The 23,747-nt window shown below is 41.7% G+C and overlaps 1 protein-coding gene across 1 annotated transcript in view; it reads left to right on the forward strand.

Moving 5' to 3' along the window:
• arid1ab (AT-rich interactive domain 1Ab) overlaps positions 1-22,848 on the forward strand; it is an 82,779-nt gene extending 59,931 nt beyond the window's left edge. Inside the window, exons 4-19 of the mRNA XM_028460618.1 lie at positions 6,951-7,191; positions 8,311-8,400; positions 8,809-8,979; positions 11,102-11,402; positions 12,799-12,944; positions 13,025-13,122; positions 14,329-14,538; positions 14,633-14,837; positions 17,626-17,758; positions 18,697-18,872; positions 18,957-19,086; positions 19,235-19,354; positions 19,435-19,531; positions 19,708-20,527; positions 20,709-20,839; positions 20,929-22,848. Of these exons, the coding sequence (XP_028316419.1) occupies positions 6,951-7,191; positions 8,311-8,400; positions 8,809-8,979; positions 11,102-11,402; positions 12,799-12,944; positions 13,025-13,122; positions 14,329-14,538; positions 14,633-14,837; positions 17,626-17,758; positions 18,697-18,872; positions 18,957-19,086; positions 19,235-19,354; positions 19,435-19,531; positions 19,708-20,527; positions 20,709-20,839; positions 20,929-22,848 (4,989 nt within the window). The remainder of the gene's footprint in view (positions 1-6,950; positions 7,192-8,310; positions 8,401-8,808; positions 8,980-11,101; positions 11,403-12,798; positions 12,945-13,024; positions 13,123-14,328; positions 14,539-14,632; positions 14,838-17,625; positions 17,759-18,696; positions 18,873-18,956; positions 19,087-19,234; positions 19,355-19,434; positions 19,532-19,707; positions 20,528-20,708; positions 20,840-20,928) is intronic.
• The last annotated feature ends 899 nt before the right edge of the window (positions 22,849-23,747 follow it).

Raw genomic sequence — 23,747 nt, forward strand, 5'->3', positions numbered from 1 at the left:
GAGTCAGACAGACGAACGGCGGGGGAGGAGGGGGAGGAGGGGGAGGAGTGGGACTGTGTCGGCTCTAATGTGTCAACCACGTGGACTGCAGTAACCATGGCAGCCCAGAGATGCAGCTAGTGGGTTTATTTCCCTCCTCCTCTTACTTTTTTGTCACTACTGCTGGGAACATGTGAGCCAGTGGAGGGAGTAAACACAGTTATTTAGATGGAGTAGTTGTTTTTAAAGAAATGTAATCTTTAAATATATATTACAAACTAGCCTAGCCAAACTCTTTACTTTCATGATTATTTGGGATGATAAAAAAAAAAAAGTTGGGGAATAGGGATGCATCGTACAGTATATTCTATTTGTGTGAAACAGCAGAGGCTTTGTTTTTTATAACTTAATTTATGCTCTTAACAAAACTCGTTTTTCAACAAAGCTGGTATTTGTCAAAATCCTGCTTCTGCTAGAATTACTGTACAGTACAAGCCAATTATTGTTGCTTAAACTGGAATTAGATTTATGTGTTACCAAATATTTCACAAATGTTCACAAAATGGTGCATTAAGTCATAAACGGTGGCAAAATCAGAATATCTAATATTAAAGATGTTTCACCTTTTTAACGGTTCACCACACCTAAAAAAGTGTATTTTAAAAAAAATATTTGCACTTTTTAGTATAAGGTCTTTAAAAACATGAAATGCCTTTGCCTTTAAAGTTAGTGCAGATTAAAAAAAAAGGACTAAACCTGTATTCTTAAGATGTTTTGATTATTAGGAACAAAGAAAATTGATTCTGTGTTGAGAATACTCAGTCTACCTCATAAGACAATAGGTCTTAATAGCAAAAAGTACAAGTGTTTGATTTCGGGAAGATTGTCATTCCACACACACTCGCCATGGTTACATGATGTTTTTTTTGTACGGAATTAGTTATTCCGAATTAAATTATTTGAAATTAAGGTGTTCTGCTTTGTGTTTACATGAAAAAGTAATTCCGTATTGAGGTTTACATGGAAAACCGCTTTATTCAGCTTCATTCTATTCCGCTTTAGGTCTAGGGGTTGGGAAGGGCTCTGATTGGACAGGGGGAGAATGTGACGTAACACATCTATTGGGAAAAACACACAACAAACTTTTTATTGTCAACTACAACATAGAAGACCACATGACAACTATTGTCACTTTTATTGATTACACACAATAACACACGGTTTCACTTTGGTCCACTGAGCAGGAGAAAGAGATAGGAACTAATCACTGGTAAATAAAGCCCAGTAAAACTCTGGAAAACAATAACCAGCAATAAATATTTTCTCCCTGGTAAAGATAGTTGCTCTAACAACAGGTACAATGATAAACTTGGTGATATTATAGCCTGTGCATTAAGTACAAAGAAGCATTTACTCCGTCTTTGTGTTTTAGTATCACCTGTCTGATGAAGCCTGTTCCGTTTGCTGATGTCCGTGTGTGTGTAATTAGTCTGTGTGTCCGTGTGAAAGTCTGCATGTTTGTGCGCAGATCGACCAGAATTCACTTAAAGCAGAATTAAACATTTACAAGATAGAGGAATAATTAAAATCGAATAAACCAGCCACCTAATTCGGATTTTTAGGTTTAATTCAGAATTACCGTACATTTGCATTTGGAATTAAGTGTTGCAAGGTCCGTTTAAAGAGGATTTAACTTTTATTCTGAACTGAAGAGGAATTAAAGCTCCCATGTAAACATGGCCATTGTTCCTCTCAGAAAGAGTGGAACCTATAATTGAACTCATGACCAGCAGAATTTTGTTGCGTATTACATGGATTAATCTCAGTAGTACAGCAGACGCAAGATACTGTCAAAAAAGTAGTTGAATGTTGTGTTTGGCTTGTGGAGGCTTGAGGAAGAAGACTTGCTGCCAGGTCTGACAGAGAGAAGCGGGTCAGGGAAAGTGTGTGACTGAGGGATGAACTCCTTCCCCCCCCCCACACACACACACACACACACACACACACACACACACACACTTCCTCCACACCACCACCACTACTACCACCAGATCTAGTTACACTGCTGGCCCGAGTTACACATTCCAGATATGTCTCATTATCTCAGGGCCGTCACCTCTATTTTCCTACTCTCTGTTTCATATTCTACAGAAAAAAAATTAGGAGGGGGGTGGGGGGGACTTGGCCGACTAATGGCTCTGGTCGGGCTTGATTGATTCAGTGAAGTAATCTGCAAATGGAATACATTAAGGCGAAGAGCAAGAGCAGATGACTCAGAGAGAAGCAGTAGTAGCAGAGAATATAAGAAGCCCTGGAACAGAAAAAGGCACACGTGCTGTTTTTAAAACCATCAACAACTTAAACAACAGAAAATCAAATTTACTAGAAGATGTAGTAAACCCCCACCCCCTCTTATATTTTATTGTAAAAATTCCCGTTTTTGTTCCGACTTTTCAAAAATCTTGAATGGTTGTGTAGTCCTCAGCTCTGAAGTTCCATGTTAGGCACTGCTGAGAAAAAGCACAAAATGGCTGCCATAGATAGACTTCCACCAACATAAGCTGCTCCTTCTTTTTTTTGTGCCTCACAAGAAATCGTCTCATTTTTACTCTCAACATTCAGACACAGATTTTGTTCTTCTAGATCTGTTCCATCAACTGTAGATGATGCTGCCACGACCTTCCTCTAAGCTCATAAGCCCCACTACCCCCCCCACCCCCTTCTGCTCAAACACTCACTGCTCCCATTCATTCACTGCTACCCCTCAACTCCTCCTCATGCCTCAATCTTCCTCATCCTCATCATTTGCCTCCAAATGAACACGTGTGATGAGAAGCAGAACCTCAGCAGCATCGGTTGAACCCCCTCCCTCCCTCCCTTTCTTTCTCTCCCTCTCCTCTGACTGTCCGACTTGTGCAGTCAGTAGAACAGGTTGGTGCTGTGCAGTATCGAGCAGGGAAAAATCAATGACTGCAGAGTGGGAGTAGGTTAGAAAATGTGTGTGCCTAGATTGAGGAAGATAGATGGAAAGAACTGTTGGTTATACTTTATTTTCAGAAATGTGGAGTTTGCTTCATGTGCAGCATTGGAAATAAGGTGATGTAAAACAGTCACTATATGAATCATAAAAACAATGAGTGGGAATTTAAAGACAATTAGAAGTTTATTTATAAGCACCAGAATAGGTATTTTTCTGGCATGCAATAATTAAAAAAAACATGTAGGTTAAATTTACAGTAAGTCATTCACCATCTTCAGTTACAAGTTGTCAACAAAGGTACTCTATCATTAGCATATCTGTCAAATGGCTACAGAGTGTTTGAAATCTTAAGTTTCTGCCCTACAGTGGATGAAACAGGCAAATTATGAGAAAAAAATAGTGTAAATCAGTAGTTCATAATTAGAAAAATAAAATGAAAATTATTCAATACATAGGTATATATTTTTATTCAGCCTGGGCTGTTTTTTTGCTTTATTCAAAATGCTTTTAATTTTTACAAATCCATATTTTAAATTAAAATGTACCATTGTTATCTTAATTAATTTTTTAATAAAGTAGTTTATCATGGAAATATTTCTGTAGCGCATTTTTACTGTGTCTTTACCTCTGCTGAACCCCTGAGACAAGCCAGAGCAGTAGACTGCCTGTCAGGAGAGAAGTAGAAGCACTTTAAATTTTTATATTAATGAAACGTGACCTTCAGCCTTCACTGGGTCGGTACGCAGCCAAGTGTGAAGCGGCCAAAATAAGAATCAGAACCTCCAAAGCCCAGTCCATGATCCTTGGCCACAATAGGGTGAAAAGCCATCTCTGGGTCAGGGATGAGATCCTGCCCCCAGTGGCAGAGTTCAGGTCCCTCTGTGTTATGTTCACGTGTGAGGAAAGGATGGAACGGGAGGTCGACAGTAGATTGGTGCCACATAAAACACTGCATGGCATGTATTTTTCACATCGACCCACGTTAAATGTAACACAGACCTGCATTTCACTCGCCTCGTGAAACAGAGCAGGAGAGATGGAGACAAGAAACGAAAGTACAAACACCTTTAAAACACGTCCCAGAAAGAGTGCAAGGACTAGAAAGAAGTGCAAAGGATTATGGGAAATGTAGGATTTGACAGGAAACCAAGCTGGCCTGAGGGTAATGCGAGTATGCACTCAGGTTTACAATCTCACCTATTCACAATTTACTGAGTGTCAGAAATGTACCATCATATGACTAATTTCTTTTCATAGTTTCTTCTATTAATGTCTAATGCTAGATATTTTTATAATCTTCATTTGGAGCACTTTATAGTTGAATGGCACTAACAAATATAGCTTGGAGCTTAAAGGAATCAAGGCATCCACACAAAAGATCAGATTCAGTCGAGGGGACTTTTGTTCTGTTTTAGATTCTGTTTTAAATCTTATTGTCTTTATCTTTATCTTAAACTGAATTGCTCATGTTTTTCCTGTAAATATTTTTATTTTATTTTATTTATGAAGCTGTAAGACAGTCGTGTTAAATTAACTTTACGTCCTTGATGAACATGCAGCTGTAAAAACCACCTTTATACATCATTTCTAGTTAAGTCTTTGTGGCTGCTTATTTATTTACTCTATCCTCCTGCAAAGGGCTTCGCCCAGACAAGGCTGACCTCTGGCCTTTTCCTTTTTGAGCTGTAACATCATGGTGATGGTGGGTGTAGTTCTGTTTTAGGCCTAACCTCTTACATGCTGTGCATTGATAACTGAGGAGGTGGCCAATGGGGATGGTCATAGGACTGGTTTTGTGAAGTATGTGCTGGAGGTTGGAATTCTTTAACATAGGAGAAGGTGGCCCTGCTGGGGGAAAAAAGCCTGGTCATGCTACAAAGACCATAGTGTTGGATCTTCACTTTCTTTTCTTCTGCATTAGAATTGTAAAATCTCAGCCTTTTCCCTAACCATTTATAACTTTTGATTTTGCACGACGATCACAGTATTTAGTAAGGATGTCCCAATGCACCTTTTTCATTTCCAATATGATACCGATTATTTTGTAGTGTGGAATGTTAGAAAAGGCTTGATCAAGTCATGTTACTCAGGGAGAACAATCGTCAGCAACAGTATGTATGAGAAAAACTGACCCTTTATTATTAACCATTTGGTTACATACGTTTTAACCCTCAACATACAATCTACAATTGAATAAAATAAAAAATGAATTGAAAAAATTGGAAATTTGAATCTGATATCCGATATTTGTTTTCAGACTGATAAGGGACACCCCTAGTATTTAGCATGTGAAGCCCCCCTTAGTATCTCAAAGTGCTTTTTAGAAATTCTGGAAAAAGTTATGAAATTTGAAAAAACAATTTTCCAGTCTTGAAAAGTGAAGAAATATTTTAACTGTTTTGGAAATATAGCCCCTTTATTTATTTGAAATTTGGTAAAATATTTTGTTTTGGAAAAATCATTGTCAAAAAAGTGTGGGAACCCTGGTTACAGGCCCATGTGAGCCAAAACATCCTTTGTGTAGTTGAAGTTAGTAATGTAATGGAGAGAGAAAGGGGAGGGTAGAGGGAACAGGGTGAGGGAGGAGGAGGGACTGTTCTGAATCAGCGTTCTCCTCCTGTCACTCCCTCTGGGGTTCCTCCATCAGGTCACATCCTAAAAATAGCAACGGGCGCCGTTTCAAGTGCAAAACCGCCGGCTTCGGGGCTGCAGCCAACCTGCGAGTGTGAGATTTCTATGGGAATAGTTGGCCACATTCCAATGAATGCTTTTTTTTTCTCTCTCCTCTTCTTCCTCCCCCTCCCTTCCCCATTCCCCCCTCCTCCCTCCCTTCTCTGATGTGACTGGCAGATGAGCTTGCATTTCTGAGTGAACACATGGGCTCCACGTGAGCGGCCAGTGTGTAAACATTCACCTTCCCACAAACATAATCATTGGCTGCTGGTTTTTCTTTTTTTTTTTCTTCTTTTTTTCACTACCTTCCCTCCTGCCTGTCTTTGTGTAAGAGCCAACAAGGCTCAATAACAAAACCACATGGTGGCAGAACTCGTACCAAGCACCAATTATTCCAACAGCCTCCAGAGACGACTTGCTTCAAATGGTTTTTCCCCCAATTTTTTAGTGCAAGTCACACAAACAAGAGTTCTTGTCAATGCAGATCATTATCAGCATTAAGGGGGTGAAGTGAAATACTTTGTGAAAAGATCTGGAGAAGAAGAATTAGTACCTTATCTGTATGTTTGCACAGTATTAGGCTTGGAGGATAGCAAAGCAGACACACCTCAGTAAAGGGGAAAATTGCTGTTCCACATCAGTGCCTTTTTGTGTTCCTGCTCACTTGATTTGCCTTCACTTAACTTAGATTTGATTCAAGGAAAAAAAAATGCTTTCTTCCTTATTTTCTATGCAAGAACAAAATTCTAATATATTTAGTTTTTATGGAGACACACATGTCTAACTTCTCAAAATGCTGATGTTACCTTTCTAAAAGTTTGACATTAAGGAGGTGAAACCGACTTGAGGTTTACACACTTTTCTGCAACTGGACGCAGCAATCTAACTTCTCTCTAAAGCATGAATGTTTTTTGCAAGCTTTAATGCATCTGGTTTGTGTGTTTCCTTGAAGCCCACATGTTTCAGATGACATTTACCTGATTAATTTCTTTAAAATGTATTTGGATTGACTATCAGATTTCTATTCTGAATAGAACTTGTACAGATCAGGTGGTAGTGCTCCAAGTATTTGCACCATACCTAGTTTTTCCTACAATGAACTGATTACAAACCAGTCCCATTCATCTTCTAGCTCCTTGTTGCTTTTTATTCAATGGTTTGCTGAAGATTTACAAGTCATGGGGTTGACTGGAAATAGCTGTCAACTTTGTTTTTGTAAAACTTGTCCCTCAAATTTGAGGAAATCATCAGATCAGCATCTGATCCTGTCCTTGTGACTATTTTGTAACTAAAAACAACATTGTCTCTTTGGTTTCAGGATCTGTCTGGTTCTATTGATGACTTGCCTACCGGTACAGAGGGGGCTCTGAGCCCTGGTGTCAGCACCTCCGGGGTGTCCAGCAGTCAGGGCGAACAGAGCAACCCAGCACAATCGCCCTTCTCACCACACACTTCACCGCACCTATCCAGCATACGAGGACCCTCCCCATCCCCTGTAGCGTCTCCAGCTAGTGTCACCCCTTCTCGGAGTGGTCCTCTGTCACCGGTTGCTGTGCCAGGTAAGGGTTGAGAAAGATTTAACCAGCGGAGTGTAAAGTATGATTGGAAAAGAAGTCAAAAGTAAGCTGAATTAAGGGATTTAAATTCGTGTAACATTCGTTCTTTGGTTATTTTGTTTTAAAACCAAATTAAAATAACAAATAAACAGTGTGGTTATTTTGTTTTATTGACTTAAAACCAGGTTTCCTCACACAATTGGACTGTTTAGGATGTATTTTAGCAGTTTTCAGGTCCTGCTTATATTTTCATGCAGTTTGTGGATGTTTCAGCTTGTATAAAGCTACTCATGTTTTAAGTTGATTGTTTTATGGTGTACTTCAGGCGATCTTAAGTGTTACGGTCCAAAAAATATCCAAATAAACTGGTGACTATCGATTCTGAGGCTGGTGTAAAGAACAATAGATGTTAGAATTTCTATGATTTGACACTTTTGCAAAAACAATACAGCATTTTTGAGGGCAGTAAAAATATTTATTTTGCTCATTATAATACCGCTAGCCACTAATGGCAGCTGTCAACACACACGGAAGTTGATCACCAGTAGATTCATTACACCACCACTGGGTCCTTTAATCACTTATCATGTGCATGTTTTCCGTAACATCCATTTATTTATTTATGTATTAATAACGTTTCTATTCACCAGTTTATCAGTCATATAACTTTTTTTGTCATGGAGTAAAAGTCCCCCGTCTGTGGGTCCCCTCTGTGTGGTGATATTAAAACATGAAGCTCTCGTTCATAGTTTTCCTGTAAATATTCAAATATCACACAAACAGACGATTTAATTTTAAAACAGAAAAACGTTGCTTATCTGGTTTTTGATTTTTCTGTATGTCTGTTTTGGTTTTAAGTTGGTAAAACTAAATAACCACACTGTTTTTTTGTTATTTTGATTTGGTTTTAAAACGAAATAACCAAAGAACGAAGAGTACACAGATTGAGTCACTGCTCATGGTTATCAAACATCATATGCATGTGCAGCACAAGCTGTAATCAACACAAAAAATCAAAACTCAATATAGCTAAACACACTGGTAATTCATGTGTTGCCTCATTACTCTCCCAAAACAGAAGAACTCAACCAGAAACCTTAATGCTTCACTCTTCTCTCACAGGTAACCAAATGCCACCCCGACCGCCCAGCGTCCAATCGGACAGCATCATGCACTCTTCCATGAACCAGTCAGCCATGGGCCAGGAAAGGGGTGAGTGGAGAGAGACAAAGAAAACCACGCAAAGACATTTAGGGAGCTTCTCTGTGGTCATTGCCTTGTGTAGTATAACTAAAGCATTTCCTCGACGGCTCAGAGATGTGATTGTGTGTTTTTGTATGCATTCCTTCCCTTCTGCAAAAACTCCCTCTGGCTGTACGTTGGAAGAACATTGTTTATAGTCTGGTCATTAGGTCAGCTGAGGAGACGTAAAGGCAGATGCTCTGTTCTGTAGAAAAGAGCTGATGTTTTAACTCAAGACTATGATTGGTTTTGTAACTGTGCTTTGATCAGATTCTAGTTTCACAAGTTGTAGCACGTGGATCTTAATTATTGTGACTGTGTGGTGAGTGTGTGCATGAACTGGTCTGTTTGATTCCTTATTGATCCTCCTTTCCCCAGTGTACATGCGTAACCCTCAGATGCCTCCATACGGTTCCCCCGGGCAGCCCAGCTCCGCCTTATCTCCGCGCCAGTCATCAGGTGGCCAAATGCACAGTGGGATGGGACCTTATCCTCAAAACAATGCCATGGGAAACTACGGCCCTCAGGGAGCCCAGTATGGCCCACAAGGTGAGGCCATGTGGTGGGATGTGATAACCAGTGCTATTAAAGCTGCAAATTAAAACAATTGTAACATCAGCAAGCTACAAATCTAACTTTTTAATATAATGTAAAGTTTGTGTGCCCTGTTAGTCAATGATATTGTAGCTCAGACATAGGCAACTGGCGGCTCCGGGGGCCACATGCGGCCCTCGTTCTAATTTTATGTCCCCAAAGTAAATGTATAAAATTACAGAAAAATACTCAAAACAAAAGCAAGAATACATTAAAAAAAGAATTACAACATTGCTGGAACATACAGTAAAAGACAAGAAAAAAAGCACATAAAATACTGCAAAAACACACAAAACGACAACAATAATACACAAAATTACTCAGACAATTTTACAAAATTACAGAAAATGACATCAAAAGTACACAAAAAGACTAGAAAAACTTTTTTTTTAAAAAAAGACTGCAAACCTACAGTACTAACAAACAACTAACAAAAATGACTTATGATAGCACAAATACACAATGACTCCAAAAATAACATATTTTACAGGAAAAATATACAAAACGAGTACAGAAATCCACCAAATGCCTCCTAATTAGCAAGACAACAACAAACATACACAGAATGACAGATAAAAAACACAAAATTACTATAAAAACCTTTTGTTTCTATCCTGTATTAATGCTCAGATCACTCATTATTCTAAATGCCTACATGAATGTTGATCATGTGGCCCTCCGATCAAACAAACACATTTTTCTGGCCCTGCTGTGATAAAAGTGGCCTGTTGTAGGTTTTTCCTTCACAAAGACGTAACCTTGATACCATATAAACAGAGAAATGTGAATGCAGCAATAAGAAGTACAAACTGCTCTGTCGTCTCATATATTTCCATACACTAAAAGTAGTACCGATGAATGTGCTCTGATTTGAGATATTCTTTCTCATTGAAGCATCAAAGAGTCTCTTTAACTTATTTGCAATGAGTCATTGCATTGAGCAGCTGAGGCCGAATAGAACCCCTTCATCAGGCTGCCTGTCAGAGCAGGCGACCATACTGGAAAATTTACAGCCAGACCAGTAAAGATTTGGAAAAGGAATTCAGTCAATTTCTCAGTTTAAAGCTGAACCATGCACTGGGTAGAAACAAATGTCCATTCTTGCATTAGTCCATCAAAGCCCACAGGACTGTACTTTATGAAAACGTACCTTTTATGGTTACATTGATGTCCTGCTTACTGTGGCAGATCATCTGTTTACCTGTGGTCTAGTGCAGTGTTTCTCAAATGGGGGTACGCGATGGCACTACAGGGGTTGAGAGTGTCAGAGAGGGGAAAATTAATAAATGAAAGCATTAAAAATATGCATAGCTGCAATTCACAAAACGACAACAAAAACGCACAAAATAAGAGAAAAATATACTGAATAATAAAAAGAACAAACAACAACAAAACGACAACAAAGATACACTAAATTAGAGAAAAATACACAAGATCACTACAAAATGCTCGCAAATAACAGAGAAACATACAAAATGACATAAGAAACAACCAATCAAAACCAAAAACACACGCACTGAGAGAATAATTTAAATAATACCAACAACACACAAAACGACAAGAAAAACACATAAAATACCTGACAAACAACAACAAAATACATATTAAAACACACAAAATGACCATAGAAATCTTGATTAGAACATAAACTGAAGTACAAGAGTCGGACTTGGTCCCTGCACACCAGGCAGGAGATGACAGGAAATTATAAAAACGATTGAAGTAAATCTCTTCAGGAGGCACTAAATACTGTTTGATTCCACTTATTTACAAAGATAGATTCTTTAAAATGTTTATCACTCATTCATTCCCTCATTATGCTCCAAATTTATTTTTTCCACAGAATTCTGAGCAAAATGTTCTAGTCGGACATAAGGGGCTACTTGGATTCAAAAGTTAGAGAAATTGGGTACTCGAGCAAAACAAGTTTGAGAACCACTGATCTAGTGGAACCAGGTTAAAAGTGCAGCTGGGACCAGTTCACTCTATTTTGATAGTTTTGCAAAATAAATCAAAGTAGCTACTGGTGCATTGTTTAATGTAACACTTATTCACCTATGTTGTGTTTCTTTATCAGGTTATCCCAGACAGCCTAGCTACACCGGAATGCCCAACGCTAACTACCCCAGTGGCCCGGGCATGGCTGGGTCCATGAACCCCATGCCCGCTCAGGGCAGTGGGAGCCCTTATGGAAGCATGCCGCCCGGCAGAATAGGACCTGGGCAGATGGGCACTCGGCCCTATGGTCCCAACATGGCCTCCAACATGGGCAACATGCCCCCTCAGGTGGCCTCGGGTATGTGCCCACCTCCAGTCATGAGCAGGAAGGACGGTGGGCCCCCCATGCACCACGCACCCACAAATTCCATACACAACAGGTAAGCCCTCCTGTGTGTTGGTTGTGTATCCCAAAGAAACAATGGCATAGTTTTCATAAGAGCCTCTAAGGCCCCTTTTACACAAGAACATTTTCTAGTGGTGCGTTTTGTTTACACGGCAATGGCATTTTGGTGCTTGAAAACTGAACTTTTTAGAAACGGCCTCCAAATGGAAGTTTTTGAAAACGCTTTGTAAACAGCGAAAATAAACTTTCTGTGTCAGGCATGCGCACTGCGGCTGCAGAGCCTCATATGTTAGCTTTAATCAGACCTACAAAGTTAGGCCTGAACCTGAATAAAACTGATCTCTCTTTAGGCCTGAACCCATTGATGTTACACTATTCACATCAGTCACATGTAGGCAAGTTTATTTAACAACTCAGCTTTCTTTAATAAGCCACTCTTTCTGCATTAAACTGTAAACATGACAGGCAGCTTCATGTGATGCTAAGATGTTGTGTAGCAGTTTACTGCTGTAACACACAGCTTGGAGAGCTACTCTCTACATGTGACACACACAGCAACACGAAGAGTCATAAACTAGTCATTTATGCATTGTATAACATAATTTATCCATGTACCAGAGGACAGCATCCATTCACCTCCACAGCAAACATTTGTGTGTCATCATGCGCTTATTGAAACACATCACCTTCACCGTGCAGCGTCCAACCCGAGTCCAACCAGAGTCTTTGTTAAAAAGATAGAAATTAAGCCCAACCCCAGGTCTGGGCACTTAGCTCTCAGTAGGAGAGCAGCTTTGTGATTGTCGTCACAATCTGGTGCAGAAATACGTCTCCGATTATCCAAGTGATGATGAAATTCAGTTTAAATCAAAAAGTGATGCACGCAAACATTCTTACTTGTGTTTGCTTATTTTTGTTCATTGCAAAATCATAGCACCATCTATTGGCCTGGAATGTTTACTACATTGGTTCTAATGCTTGCAGCGGTCTCGTGTAAACAGAGATCTTTTGAAAACGTTGCCGTGTGAATGTGGAACTTTTTGGAAACAAAAACAGAAACTAAGGCAAAACGTTGTCGTGTAAACAGGGCCTGAGAATATGATTTTAAAAATGTCAGTGTGACCAAAATAAAAATAGTTTCTAAAAACTCAAATCTATATTTGTATTGGAGCAATATGTTAATATAATATAACTCTATTGATGTGAACGTGTTTTCATTAACTGAAAGCCTAGATAAGGAATATCAACTGGATTTAGCTTGGTTAGTTAAATTTGGCTTACACCACATTTGTTTGTTTGTTATTAGACTTTTATTAATTGCTAGTTTGATCGATAAATACTATTATAACAGATGGAAATTTTTTGCAAAGTATATCACCCATATTTCTTGGAAATCTGTCTTTCCTAAACGAATACTCTATTATTTCTAGGCCACCTGGGTACCCAAACATGTCCCAGGGCATGATGGGATCAGGTTCTCCATACGGCCCAGGTATGAACAGCATGCATGGTATAATGAACCAGGGAGGGCCGGGGCCTTATCCAATAGGAGGGAACATGGCTAACAACACCCCCGGTGAGAGCGTCAGACTTCAGCGTGTTTCTGCCAGCTGTGTTACTGCAGTGCTAATGATGGTTTTTCACCCCGTAACCCAGGAATGGCTCCAAGTGCAGAGTTTGGTATGGAAAAATTAAACCCAGCCTCGAAGATGAACAACAAAGTGGAAGGTGCTCCCAAAGCTGAGTCCAAGAAGGTAAATGATCAAAGTTCAGCAGAGGTGGCCAGAATTTAAATACATTGGAGCCTTTGTTCAGACCAGTTTCAAAAAGTTATTCAGATATAAGGTTTTTGCATTATTTTCCTGCCAACCAGGGTTGGGGTCAATTATAATTGTATTAGCGTGATTGATAATTCATTACAAATATGGCATGATTGTAATTGTAAATTTAATTTTAAAAATATTTTTCTATTGTAATCATAATTCAGTTGTAATTGAGCTCAGATAATTTACTTTGTAATTGTAATTGTCTAGAAAATTGTATAAAAATTGTCAAATATTATTTAACGCTAAACTGGGGAACCATGTAACAGTTCTATGTACAGTTCTACACATATATAGTTAACAATTATTAAAATATGTTTCATATCTAGCTTTCCAACATTATATCATGGAAAATAAAATTTAAAAAACAATGTAAATCTAGGTGTATGCTGACACAAAAAAGGCTCAGATGCCCACACCAAAAATATTAAAACCTATTTTTTTTATTGATTAGGAAGCCTAACAAGGTAACCAAGAGTTAAGAAAGAAATTTGATAATAGATATTTGTTTTCAGTGTATTTTACAGCTGAACTTTAGTAATTGAGAATGTAGTTGTTGTAATTTCTGAGGATAAAAAAAATCATTGTAATTTAATTGTAATTGGTAAAATTTTTGGTCACTGTGTTCGTAATTCAATTCTAATTGAACATGGGTAATTGAAAACGTAATTGTAAGTGAAAAATTTAATTGAGCCCAACCCTGGCTGATACTTATGTTTTATTTTATGGTCAATATTGGTCAGTGGACACTATAAGAAAGTAAATAACTGTCTGCAGGAATACCAAAGAAAATTCTAAAATAATTATAAAAACCTCTTAACCAATAGTTGAAGTTGGATAGACATTTTGGAAAGAGTGAATTAAAAATAGATTAATTAACCAAATAAAAAGCTGCTACTTTTAACCTACAAACTCAAATACCTTGAACCATCTGCAGTTTATTAGTCATGTTTGAATGCTTTTTGTTTGACATCTCCTTTTTCAAAGTCAAAGTCAAAGTCAAAGTGTTTATTGTCATCTGTACAGTTAGAAACACGTTTCCCTGTACAATGAAATTCTTGCTTTGCCGACCGCCAGTGAATGCCTACGTAATAAAGGAATAAATAATAAAGGAATAAATCACATCTGCTCCTACAGAAGTCTAGCTCCTCCACCATGACTAATGAGAAGATCACTCGTCTCTACGAGCTGGGCCCCGAACCCGAGAGGAAGATGTGGGTGGACCGATTCCTGTCCTTTGCTGAGGAGAAAGCCATGGGTATGAACAACCTACCCGCTGTGGGCCGTAAGCCCCTCGATCTCTTCAGGCTCTACATATCCGTCAAAGAAATCGGTGGCCTCACACAGGTACGCCCACTCCTATAAACAATGCATATATTCAGCTGGGACTCTGTGCATGCCGCTATCTGAGCTTCACATCCTTTCCTCTCTTTCCCACCAGGTGAACAAGAACAAAAAGTGGAGGGAGCTGGCCACGAACCTAAACGTGGGCACATCGAGCAGCGCCGCCAGCTCGCTCAAGAAGCAGTACATTCAGTGTTTGTACGCTTTTGAGTGTAAAATCGAGCGTGGTGAGGACCCACCCCCAGAATTCTTCAATACAGACACCAAAAAGAATCCGCCTAAGGTTCAGCCTCCCAGCCCAGGTGAGTGCCGCCATCTGCCACACCCACGCTTCACATCACGCACTCTCTTTCCACGACGTCAGCCGGCGATTATTTGCTGAGTTTTATTCCAGGCTATGAATTGTAATATTAAAGAAAAAGCTGTTTGTGTACCGTATTTTACCGGCGTATAGGACGCTATTTTTTGTCATTTAAAGTTGAGGGTGCAGCCAATGTGGTGAAGTGCTCTGTTTGAATTTTTCAGTCAGTTGCACATGTGTGTCCAGTGAAAGCAGGTGTTGGGAGGCAGAATATAACTGACCGTCACCCCTACAGAGGAATGACTGAGCACAGCTTTGATAATAGTACTGGTGCGTTGTGCTTCGTAAGCAGGACTGTGTCTGAGTGGAGGGAGATTGCGTTGGAGCGAGTGACTGCAGAAGTCATACTGTACATGGGCTGATTTGTTTTTATTTTCTATTAGGGCTGGGGAATATATCGAGATTCAAGATAAATTGAGTTTTCCATTTTGACGATATAGAAAATGACAATATCGCCTATATCGAGATCTCTTTTTTTATTACACGTTTTTATTTATACAATCACACAATACCAATCACACCATACAAGTATTTAATATTATTCATACAGCACAGTCAAAGTGTCCTTCTTTACAATTTTTCCATATCTCTGGGATATATATTTTTATAGCTGATTTTTTTATTAAAATACTGGTTTTAATAAAAAATTGATTTATTTCTCAGAACAGCATAAAAAGCACAGTTTGATGGATTACTGAGTGTGTCCTAACCCAAACCTTCCCTTAAACATCCACACTACAGAACTCACTCACACGTGCTGTCCTTTATTGGAGAAAAAGCCAGAAGTGGCACATATTGTGCAGCTGGTTGTTAATAAATGTGCCTGTGTGGCATTTTTCATCAGCAAATTTAACCCAGAATTGTCTTTTTGGTCAGACTTCATTAAGATAAAAATGTCGATTAATATAGTATATCGCCATTTCGAGAAAAAATATTGAGATATGAGTTTTGGTTCATATCGTCCAGCCCTATTTTCTATGCCTAAAATAAGGTGTTTGGTTAAATAAATGCAATTACGTCGGGAAGAACGTATAAAAAGCACAACAAGGTTGAAAATGTAAGATCTTAGCAAGTTTTAATAGCGGGAAACAATAAATGGCATTAAGTTGCCAAATTACCACATTGGGTTGGTTCAGGAGCGATTGCGTCCAGATTCTGACTCAGAGTCCGGACTCAGAGTCCGGACTCAAGGTGATCGTTTCAGCGGCTATGGTGCATGGTACAAAGAACGGACGGAGAAGTATAGTTGGTTCCAGTAAAAAGGGACCATGCTGTAAATGGACTGATATGCAGACGTGGAGCAGTGAGGAGGAGACTTTATGTGGAGAAGGAAACTCATTAGTTAAAACTCATCAGGATACTGTACATGGAAATCTCTATTAGAAGTACCGCAGCCCGCCTGCCTGCCCATTCTGATTGACAGAGTCGTCTGAAGGACACCCTCATCAGCCAATAGGGTGCGGCCTTTTTCACCGTGAGGCCTTTATGGGGATTTTTCTTGGAAAATTGCTAAATTATTGGAATGCAGCCAATACAGCGGTGCGTTCAATAGCCCAAAAAATACGATACATTGAAGTTGTTTTGAACAAAGATAGCGTTACTATTAGTCACAGAGTGTGTGAACTTCTTAGGATGGTCCCATGTATTAGCAGAAAAAAGTAGTGACTTTATTGAAAGGTGCTCCTTCTTGCAAGATTATGGGAATACCTAAAAATGTCAGTGTACGACCTGTAAGAGCTGTTGTTTTAGGGGAGACGCTTGTTACTGCATGATCCAAGATGTGACCACATCTTTGGCCCAATGGGAGGAAGTTGGAATTGTGGGGGGCTAGTTCTGAGTCAGCAGCAGTAATTGGGTTCTTGTCAGCTGGCATCATCCAGCCGGTCAGGAGAAGAAACAGCTGGAACACAGGAAGTGGGGAGGGTTGGCAAGAGGTGGTTTTGAACGATGACGGTGCTCCCCATCAGTGGCTTATCCTCATCGCCCGGGCCCAGCGGCAAGGCATCGCTCCCACTCGAGATTAGTGCTGAGCCTGAAATGATGAATGGTGGGCAGCGGGAGAGGCTCGTCTGTGTTTGTGTGCAGAAGTCATACAATTCTCTTTTTTTCCTGGTCCTTCTAAGATTGACCCGCCCCACCCCCTTTCAACCTGCCTTCATCTGTAGCAGAGGGAAATCCCTGCCCAGGGGGGGGGGGGGGAGTGTGTGTGTGTGTGTGTGTGTGTGTGTGTTGTGAGAAAATGTGAATTACTGTGACCTGCCAACGACCCCTGCTGCTGATGTATATGTGCCAGTGTAATGAATGGGGACCTGTGACTCATCAGACTGGCATGCTAATAGTGAGAAGTCCTGTGCCTAAGTTAAGAATGAGCACCACTACGTCTGAGACACACACACACACACACACACACACACACACACACACACACACACAGAGGTTGCTGTGTGTTGTCTCTATGAGCCTGGCAGTAATCTATCAGAGTTGGGATTATTGTTACTTTGTGGCTCCTCAGCCTTGCAGGGGGTGATGGGTTTGTGTGGAGGTGAGTGTGGTCAGCACTTGGAAATTCCTTAGTGGGATTTGGTGTCAGCAGTGTTTTTTCCCAGTTCATCCCATCCCTCCACTTCTTAACTATTAATTCTGAGCAGAGAACACACTGTAAAACAGAGGTCCTATGGATACATTGGGTCACTCTTTGGGTTCTCACTGTGTTGGTTCTTGTTCTGCAGCTGGTTCTGGATCACTGCAAGGACCCCAAACTCCTCAATCCACCAGCAGTTCAATGGCAGAGGGAGGAGACCTGAAGCCTCCCACCCCAGCCTCCACCCCGCACACACAAATGCCTCCGATGCCTGGCGTCAGGTATCATTCACACACCTTCAGACTGTCTTTCTGCATCATTTTGTAGTGTTGGTTCTTATCACAATAAAATGTGAGTCCTGTGGATCAGTATTTCTCAAATGTGGGTGGCACTACAGGGGGTATTAGAGAGAGAGAGAGAGAGAGAGAGATTCGCAAATTAAAGCATTAAAAATATGGGGTTTTATCATTTTTATTTGCGGGTGATAATGACAACCATACTAAATATTACCAGCAATTCACAAAATGATGCCAAAAACACACGCACTAAGAGAGAAAAATACTTGCCATTACCAGCAACAGACATAACTGCAACAAAGACGCCCTGAATGAGAGAAAAATACACAAGATCACTACGAAATACACAAAAATAACCAGGAAACAACCAAACAACACCAAAAACACACACACTGAGATAGAATAATTTAAATAATACAAAGGATACACAAAAATTACAACAACCAAAAATACAAAATAAGAGATAAACATCAACAAAATACATAAAATGGCACCAAAAACACACAAAACGATGATAGAAATGATCTTGATTAAATTATGAACTGACAATACAAGGGTTAGTATTGGTCCCATATCAAGAGGGAGATGACCGTAAATAATAAACTATTGAAATAAATCTATTCAGGAGGCAATAAACACTGTTTGATTCCACTTATTTACAACCTGAGATTTTTTTAAATGCGTGTTATCATTCATTCGTTCCATCATTATGCTCTATAGTTGTTTTTTCACAGAATTCTGAGTAAAATGTTGTAGTCAGACATAAGGGGGTACTTGGATTCAGAAATAAGAGAAAGGGGGTACTTGGGGCAAAAAAGTTAGAAAAGCACTGCTGTGAATGAACAAGAGAGTAATTAAAGAAAGGTTTACAATCATCATATGTCCTTTAATGTTTTTCACACCTATACCCTGATCTTCAACAGGAGTAGTGTGAATCTCCAGGATCCTTTTGCTGATGGGGGAGATCCAGCTTTTTCCAGGAGGAATGCCATGACTCCCAACTCTCAGGGCTACCAGCCTGGGATGGGTGGCCCGGAGATGATGGGCCGAATGGGACACTACGATTCAAGCAAGGACCCTTTTGGAGGGATGAGGAAAGGTGAGCACTAGCTTAGCTCACTGAGGAAATTCTGCAAGATTTCGTCTCAGAGCTGATGTTGAGTTTTGTTCCTTTTTTGCACAGCTGGAGAACAGTTCATGCCACCAGGCCCCAACAGTGGAATGGGAGAACAGTATAACCGAGGCCCACCAGGATCAATGGGTAACATGCAGATGGGTCAGAGGCAACAGTACCCATATGGATATGACCGAAGGTAAACCATTACTCTTCCAGTGGTTGAGTTTTTTCTAGTTGCTTAGTAGTTATGCATTAAAGTATCAAGCTCGTACTCTTTCTTGTGTCTTATTGAACATGTTGTGTATGTGAAAACCATTGACTGGACTTGCTTGTTGGGTTCACAGACAGGAACCTGGTTTGGGCCCTGATGGCAACATGGGACCAGGAGCTCCACAGCCAAACATGATGCCTTCTGGTGCTGACACAGGGATGTACTCGCCAAGCCGCCCTCCACCGCAGCAACGGTCAGTGTGCCAAAGGTCGCAGAATGTACATTTTCCGCAAATGTTATAGAAAGTCAAACCTTTTCTCCACGTTTTTTCAGCCATGAGTCATATTCAAACCAGTACCCTGGCCAAGGAGCTCCCCCTGGTGGACCATACCCAAACCAGCAGCCAGGAATTTATCCACAGCAACAGCCGGTGAGAACATAATGTTCAGCATCTATAGTACACTATAAAGAAAAATATTAGTTTTTTTAAATGCTGATTCCGAGATAAATAGTCAGATATTGCATTAATGATGTATTCACTTTCTTTTTTATAAAACATTTTGGAAAAGGGTAATGATTTAAGATTAATAATTGATTTTCTTTCAGAATTACAAACGTCCTGTGGATGGTGGATATGGTCCACCACCAAAGCGTCATGAAGGAGAGATGTACAGCGTTCCCTATAGCGGTCAGCAGCAACCTGGACCTCAGCCTTCTGGGCCTCAGGGCCAACAGGACTTATATAATCAGTACAATGCATATCCAGGAGGGGAACGAAGACCACCAGGCCCACAGAACCAGTTCCCTTTTCCCTTTGGACGAGATAGAGGCCCAACAGCTGCGGGTCCCAATTCTCAATCCTCAATGCCCCCTCAGATGATGGCAAGTGGCATGCCTTCAGGTCCTGATGGCCCTCAGGGTCCAATGTGGCAGGGCCGCAACGAAATGGGATACCCCAACTACCCTAATAGACAGGGCCCTTCTGTGCCGGGTCAGGGTCCTGGGTATCATGGCATGAACCGCTCAGAGGAGATGATGCCATCCGATCAGCGCATGAACCATGAGGGTCAGTGGCCAGGTCATGTCAACCAGCGACAGCCACCGTTTGGTCCCGGGGGCTCTGGACCACCCATGACCAGACCTTTGCCCTCTAACTACCAGTCCTCCCAGAACCACATTCCTCAGGTGTCGAGTCCGGCACCCATGCCTCGGCCCATGGAGAGCAGAACATCCCCCAGCAAGTCCCCCTACAGGCACCCCGGCATTAAAGTGCAGAAAGCTGGACCTCCAGTGCCTGCATCCCACATAGGCCAGGCCCCTGTGCAACAGCCTATGATCCGAAGAGATGTGGCCTTTCCACCTGGCTCTGTGGAAGCTTCCCAACCCCATTTGAAACCCCGCAGGCGGCTCACCATGAAGGACATTGGTACATGAGCTTTTATTTCTTCATTTTTTAGTTTGTCTCCCATCATTTTTCTACACATGCTGCGCTTTGCTTTTAAAAGTGGGACTTAAACAAAAGAACGTGACAGGTTGAAGGATTTAGGATTTAGAGGTGACGGATGTAAAATACCTAATAAATCATTGTCGTATTTTTGTCTGCACAGGCACTCCTGAAGCTTGGAGGGTTATGATGTCGCTAAAATCGGGCCTGTTAGCTGAGAGCACCTGGGCTATGGACACCATTAACATACTACTATATGATGACAATAGTATTTCTACTTTTAACCTAATTCAAGTGAGTTCCTCTCATCATTGCCTAAATGTCTCGTAACGTTTTTCTATGTTGTGCTAAAACTAATCTGATATTTGGCTTGGGTTTTTCAGCTGCCAGGGTTTCTGGAGCTAATAGTGGAATACTTCAGACGCTGCCTCATTGAGATCTTTGGGATCCTAAAGGAGTACGAAGTAGGGGACCATGGTCAACGTACGCTAATAGATCCCAATGCTGCGGAGGACTCGGACGAAGATATTCCAATACCTGAGGGCGCAGACATGGAAACGGATGAGGAGGACGAAGAGGATGAGGACGATGAAGAATCAAAGAACGATCTTAATGGCGTCACGCTGCTGCGGGTAAAGGATGAAGAGTGGAGCTCTCGGAAAGAGAAGTCTTCAGAGGACAAGGATGAGGAGAAGGATAGGGAGTCCTCTCTCAAGGAGACCAGTATTTCTACCTCAGGGTCCTCTCAGGACCCCAACATCCACTCTGAAAAGCCCAAGCAGGCTAGCAAGTTTGATAAACTTCCCATCAAAGTGGTGCGGAAGAAGAACCCCTTCATGGTAAACCACTTGTCCAAGCTTGGCCAGCGACAGTGCTTCGACAGTGGTCTCATACACTGGAGTATTGGTGGTGGTGACACTACAGAGCATATCCAGACCCACTTTGAAAGCCGGATGAATCTTGTCAAACCACGGAAATGCACACAAGTAGCCACTGAGAGTTGCAAGAAAGTCCAAACACCTGCGTCCTCATCAGAAAACCCTGATAAGTCCCCGTCCAGCAAGGAGGACAAGGACAGACTGGAGCAACCCCAGTTCTGTGAACCTCACAGGTCTCCTGCAGAGAAAGCTCCCGCTCTTCTGATTGGCGCACCAGTCACTGCCACCATTGATGATGTCCTATCGGCTCGCCCAGGATCTGTCACAGAGGAAGTGGTTCGTGGAGGTGCTGAGGAGCAGAAGGAGAATGGCAAGTACTTGTTTAGCATCAACCCTGACCTTCAAAGCCGCCGTAACGTAAAGATTCTGGAAGACGAGCCACATAGCAAGGACGAGATGCCGCTGAGCACTCTGTCAGACTGGCAGGACTCGCTAGCTCGGCGTTGCATCTGTGTTTCCAACATCGTGAGGAGTCTCTCCTTTGTCCCTGGGAATGACATCGAGATGTCAAAACATCCAGGACTTCTGCTGCTACTGGGCCGTCTGGTGCTGCTCCACCACAAGCACCCAGAACGCAAACAGGCGCCAGTCACTTACGAAAAGGAGGAAGAGGAAGACGAAGGCGTGAGCTGTGAGAGGGATGAGTGGTGGTGGGACTGTCTCGAGGTGTTGAGAGAGAACTGCTTGGTCACTCTGGCAAACATTTCTGGCCAGCTGGACCTTTCTATTTACCCTGAGAGTATATGCCTGCCGCTGCTGGACGGCCTGCTACATTGGGCCGTGTGCCCATCAGCAGAGGCCTTGGACCCTTTTCCTACGCTCGGGCCACTTGGCTCCCTTTCACCCCAGAGACTGGTTCTTGAGACCCTCAGCAAACTCAGCATTCAAGACAACAACGTCGACCTCATTCTGGCAACGCCACCGTTCAATCGCTTGGAGAAGCTCTACGGCTCACTCGTACGCTTGGTTGGCGAGCGTAAGGTGGCCGTGTGCCGGGAAATGGCAGTGGTCCTGCTAGCTAACTTGGCTCATGGTGACAGCCTGGCAGCGCGGGCTATTGCCGTGCAAAAAGGCAGCGTTGGTAACCTGTTAGGCTTTCTTGAGGATAGCTTAGCAGCCACGCAGTACCAGCAGAGCCAGAGCTCCCTGTTACAGATGCAGGGTGGGCCTCACTTTGAGCCCACTAGTGTGGACATGATGAGGCGGGCGGCCCGGGCCCTGCACGCCCTGGCCAAGTTAGAGGAAAACCACTCGGAGTTCACATTGTACGAGTCACGGCTACTGGACATCTCGGTGTCCCCGCTGATGAACTCTCTGGTGTCCCAAGTAATCTGTGACGTACTGTTTCTGATTGGTCAATCATGACAGCCGGGAGGAGGTTCCAGCTCTGCCTCATTCTGTGCCCCAGCCCTGTTTTTAATTTAGTGCGCTTGTCTGTTGCTCAAGGGTGGAAAGAGCAAAACTGACTGTCTTTCTTTTATCTTTTTTAATTTATGCAAACTCACCTCGGATTCCACTGTCTTATTCTCCCCTGCTTCTCACTAAAGGAAGGAATATCATGAAGTAGCTGTGGATTTTAACATGCCTGAAATGAAAAAGATGAACTCGGTGAAAAGGTGTGGATCGGGACGTGGGTGTTGGACCGAGTGTGCTGCCCTGAGGGAAAACTAAAACAAAAACCTTGTTTTTTAATGAAAAGAAAAAAAATCTCCTGAAAAAAAAAAAAAGATAAACTGTAACCAAAGTTGCTGTCTCGTTTACAGTGAGTTTGGGGGACATGTGCTCGCCTACTCTCTTGGGGACGAGGGAGGGTCGGCAGGGAGAGGGGGCACAGACTGAACAGGTTCATGTTGGGGAGGTGACTTGGACCCGGACTGTGATGTGGTATACTTGCTGTAACTCTGGATGCTATATACTCAGCCCCCACAGGAACCACATTATTGGCTGTGAACACGCGTGTCATGGGAGGCCTGTGCAGTAGATTGTAGGACTTTTTTCTGTACTGTACACCTTACAAACTGTAAACATACTGTAATAATACTGTTTCACACTGAGATACGCTGGCTTGGCAGCAAACTGTAGTTTTTAAAAAGCAGTTTTAGTTCATGTCAAGAGAGGTAAAAAAGAAAATGATGGCTTTCCCCCCAAAGTATGGTGAACCTACAACACCCCGACCTCTTTGTCCCTTGATTGTATGACTTGACCCTTACGTTAAAAAGTCACCTCTTTAGGACTGGTCCTCAACTCTAGATGCAGTCCAAGCT

Source organism: Gouania willdenowi, chromosome 11, assembly GCF_900634775.1.
Source record: "Gouania willdenowi chromosome 11, fGouWil2.1, whole genome shotgun sequence".
Taxonomy (NCBI): domain Eukaryota; kingdom Metazoa; phylum Chordata; class Actinopteri; order Blenniiformes; family Gobiesocidae; genus Gouania; species Gouania willdenowi.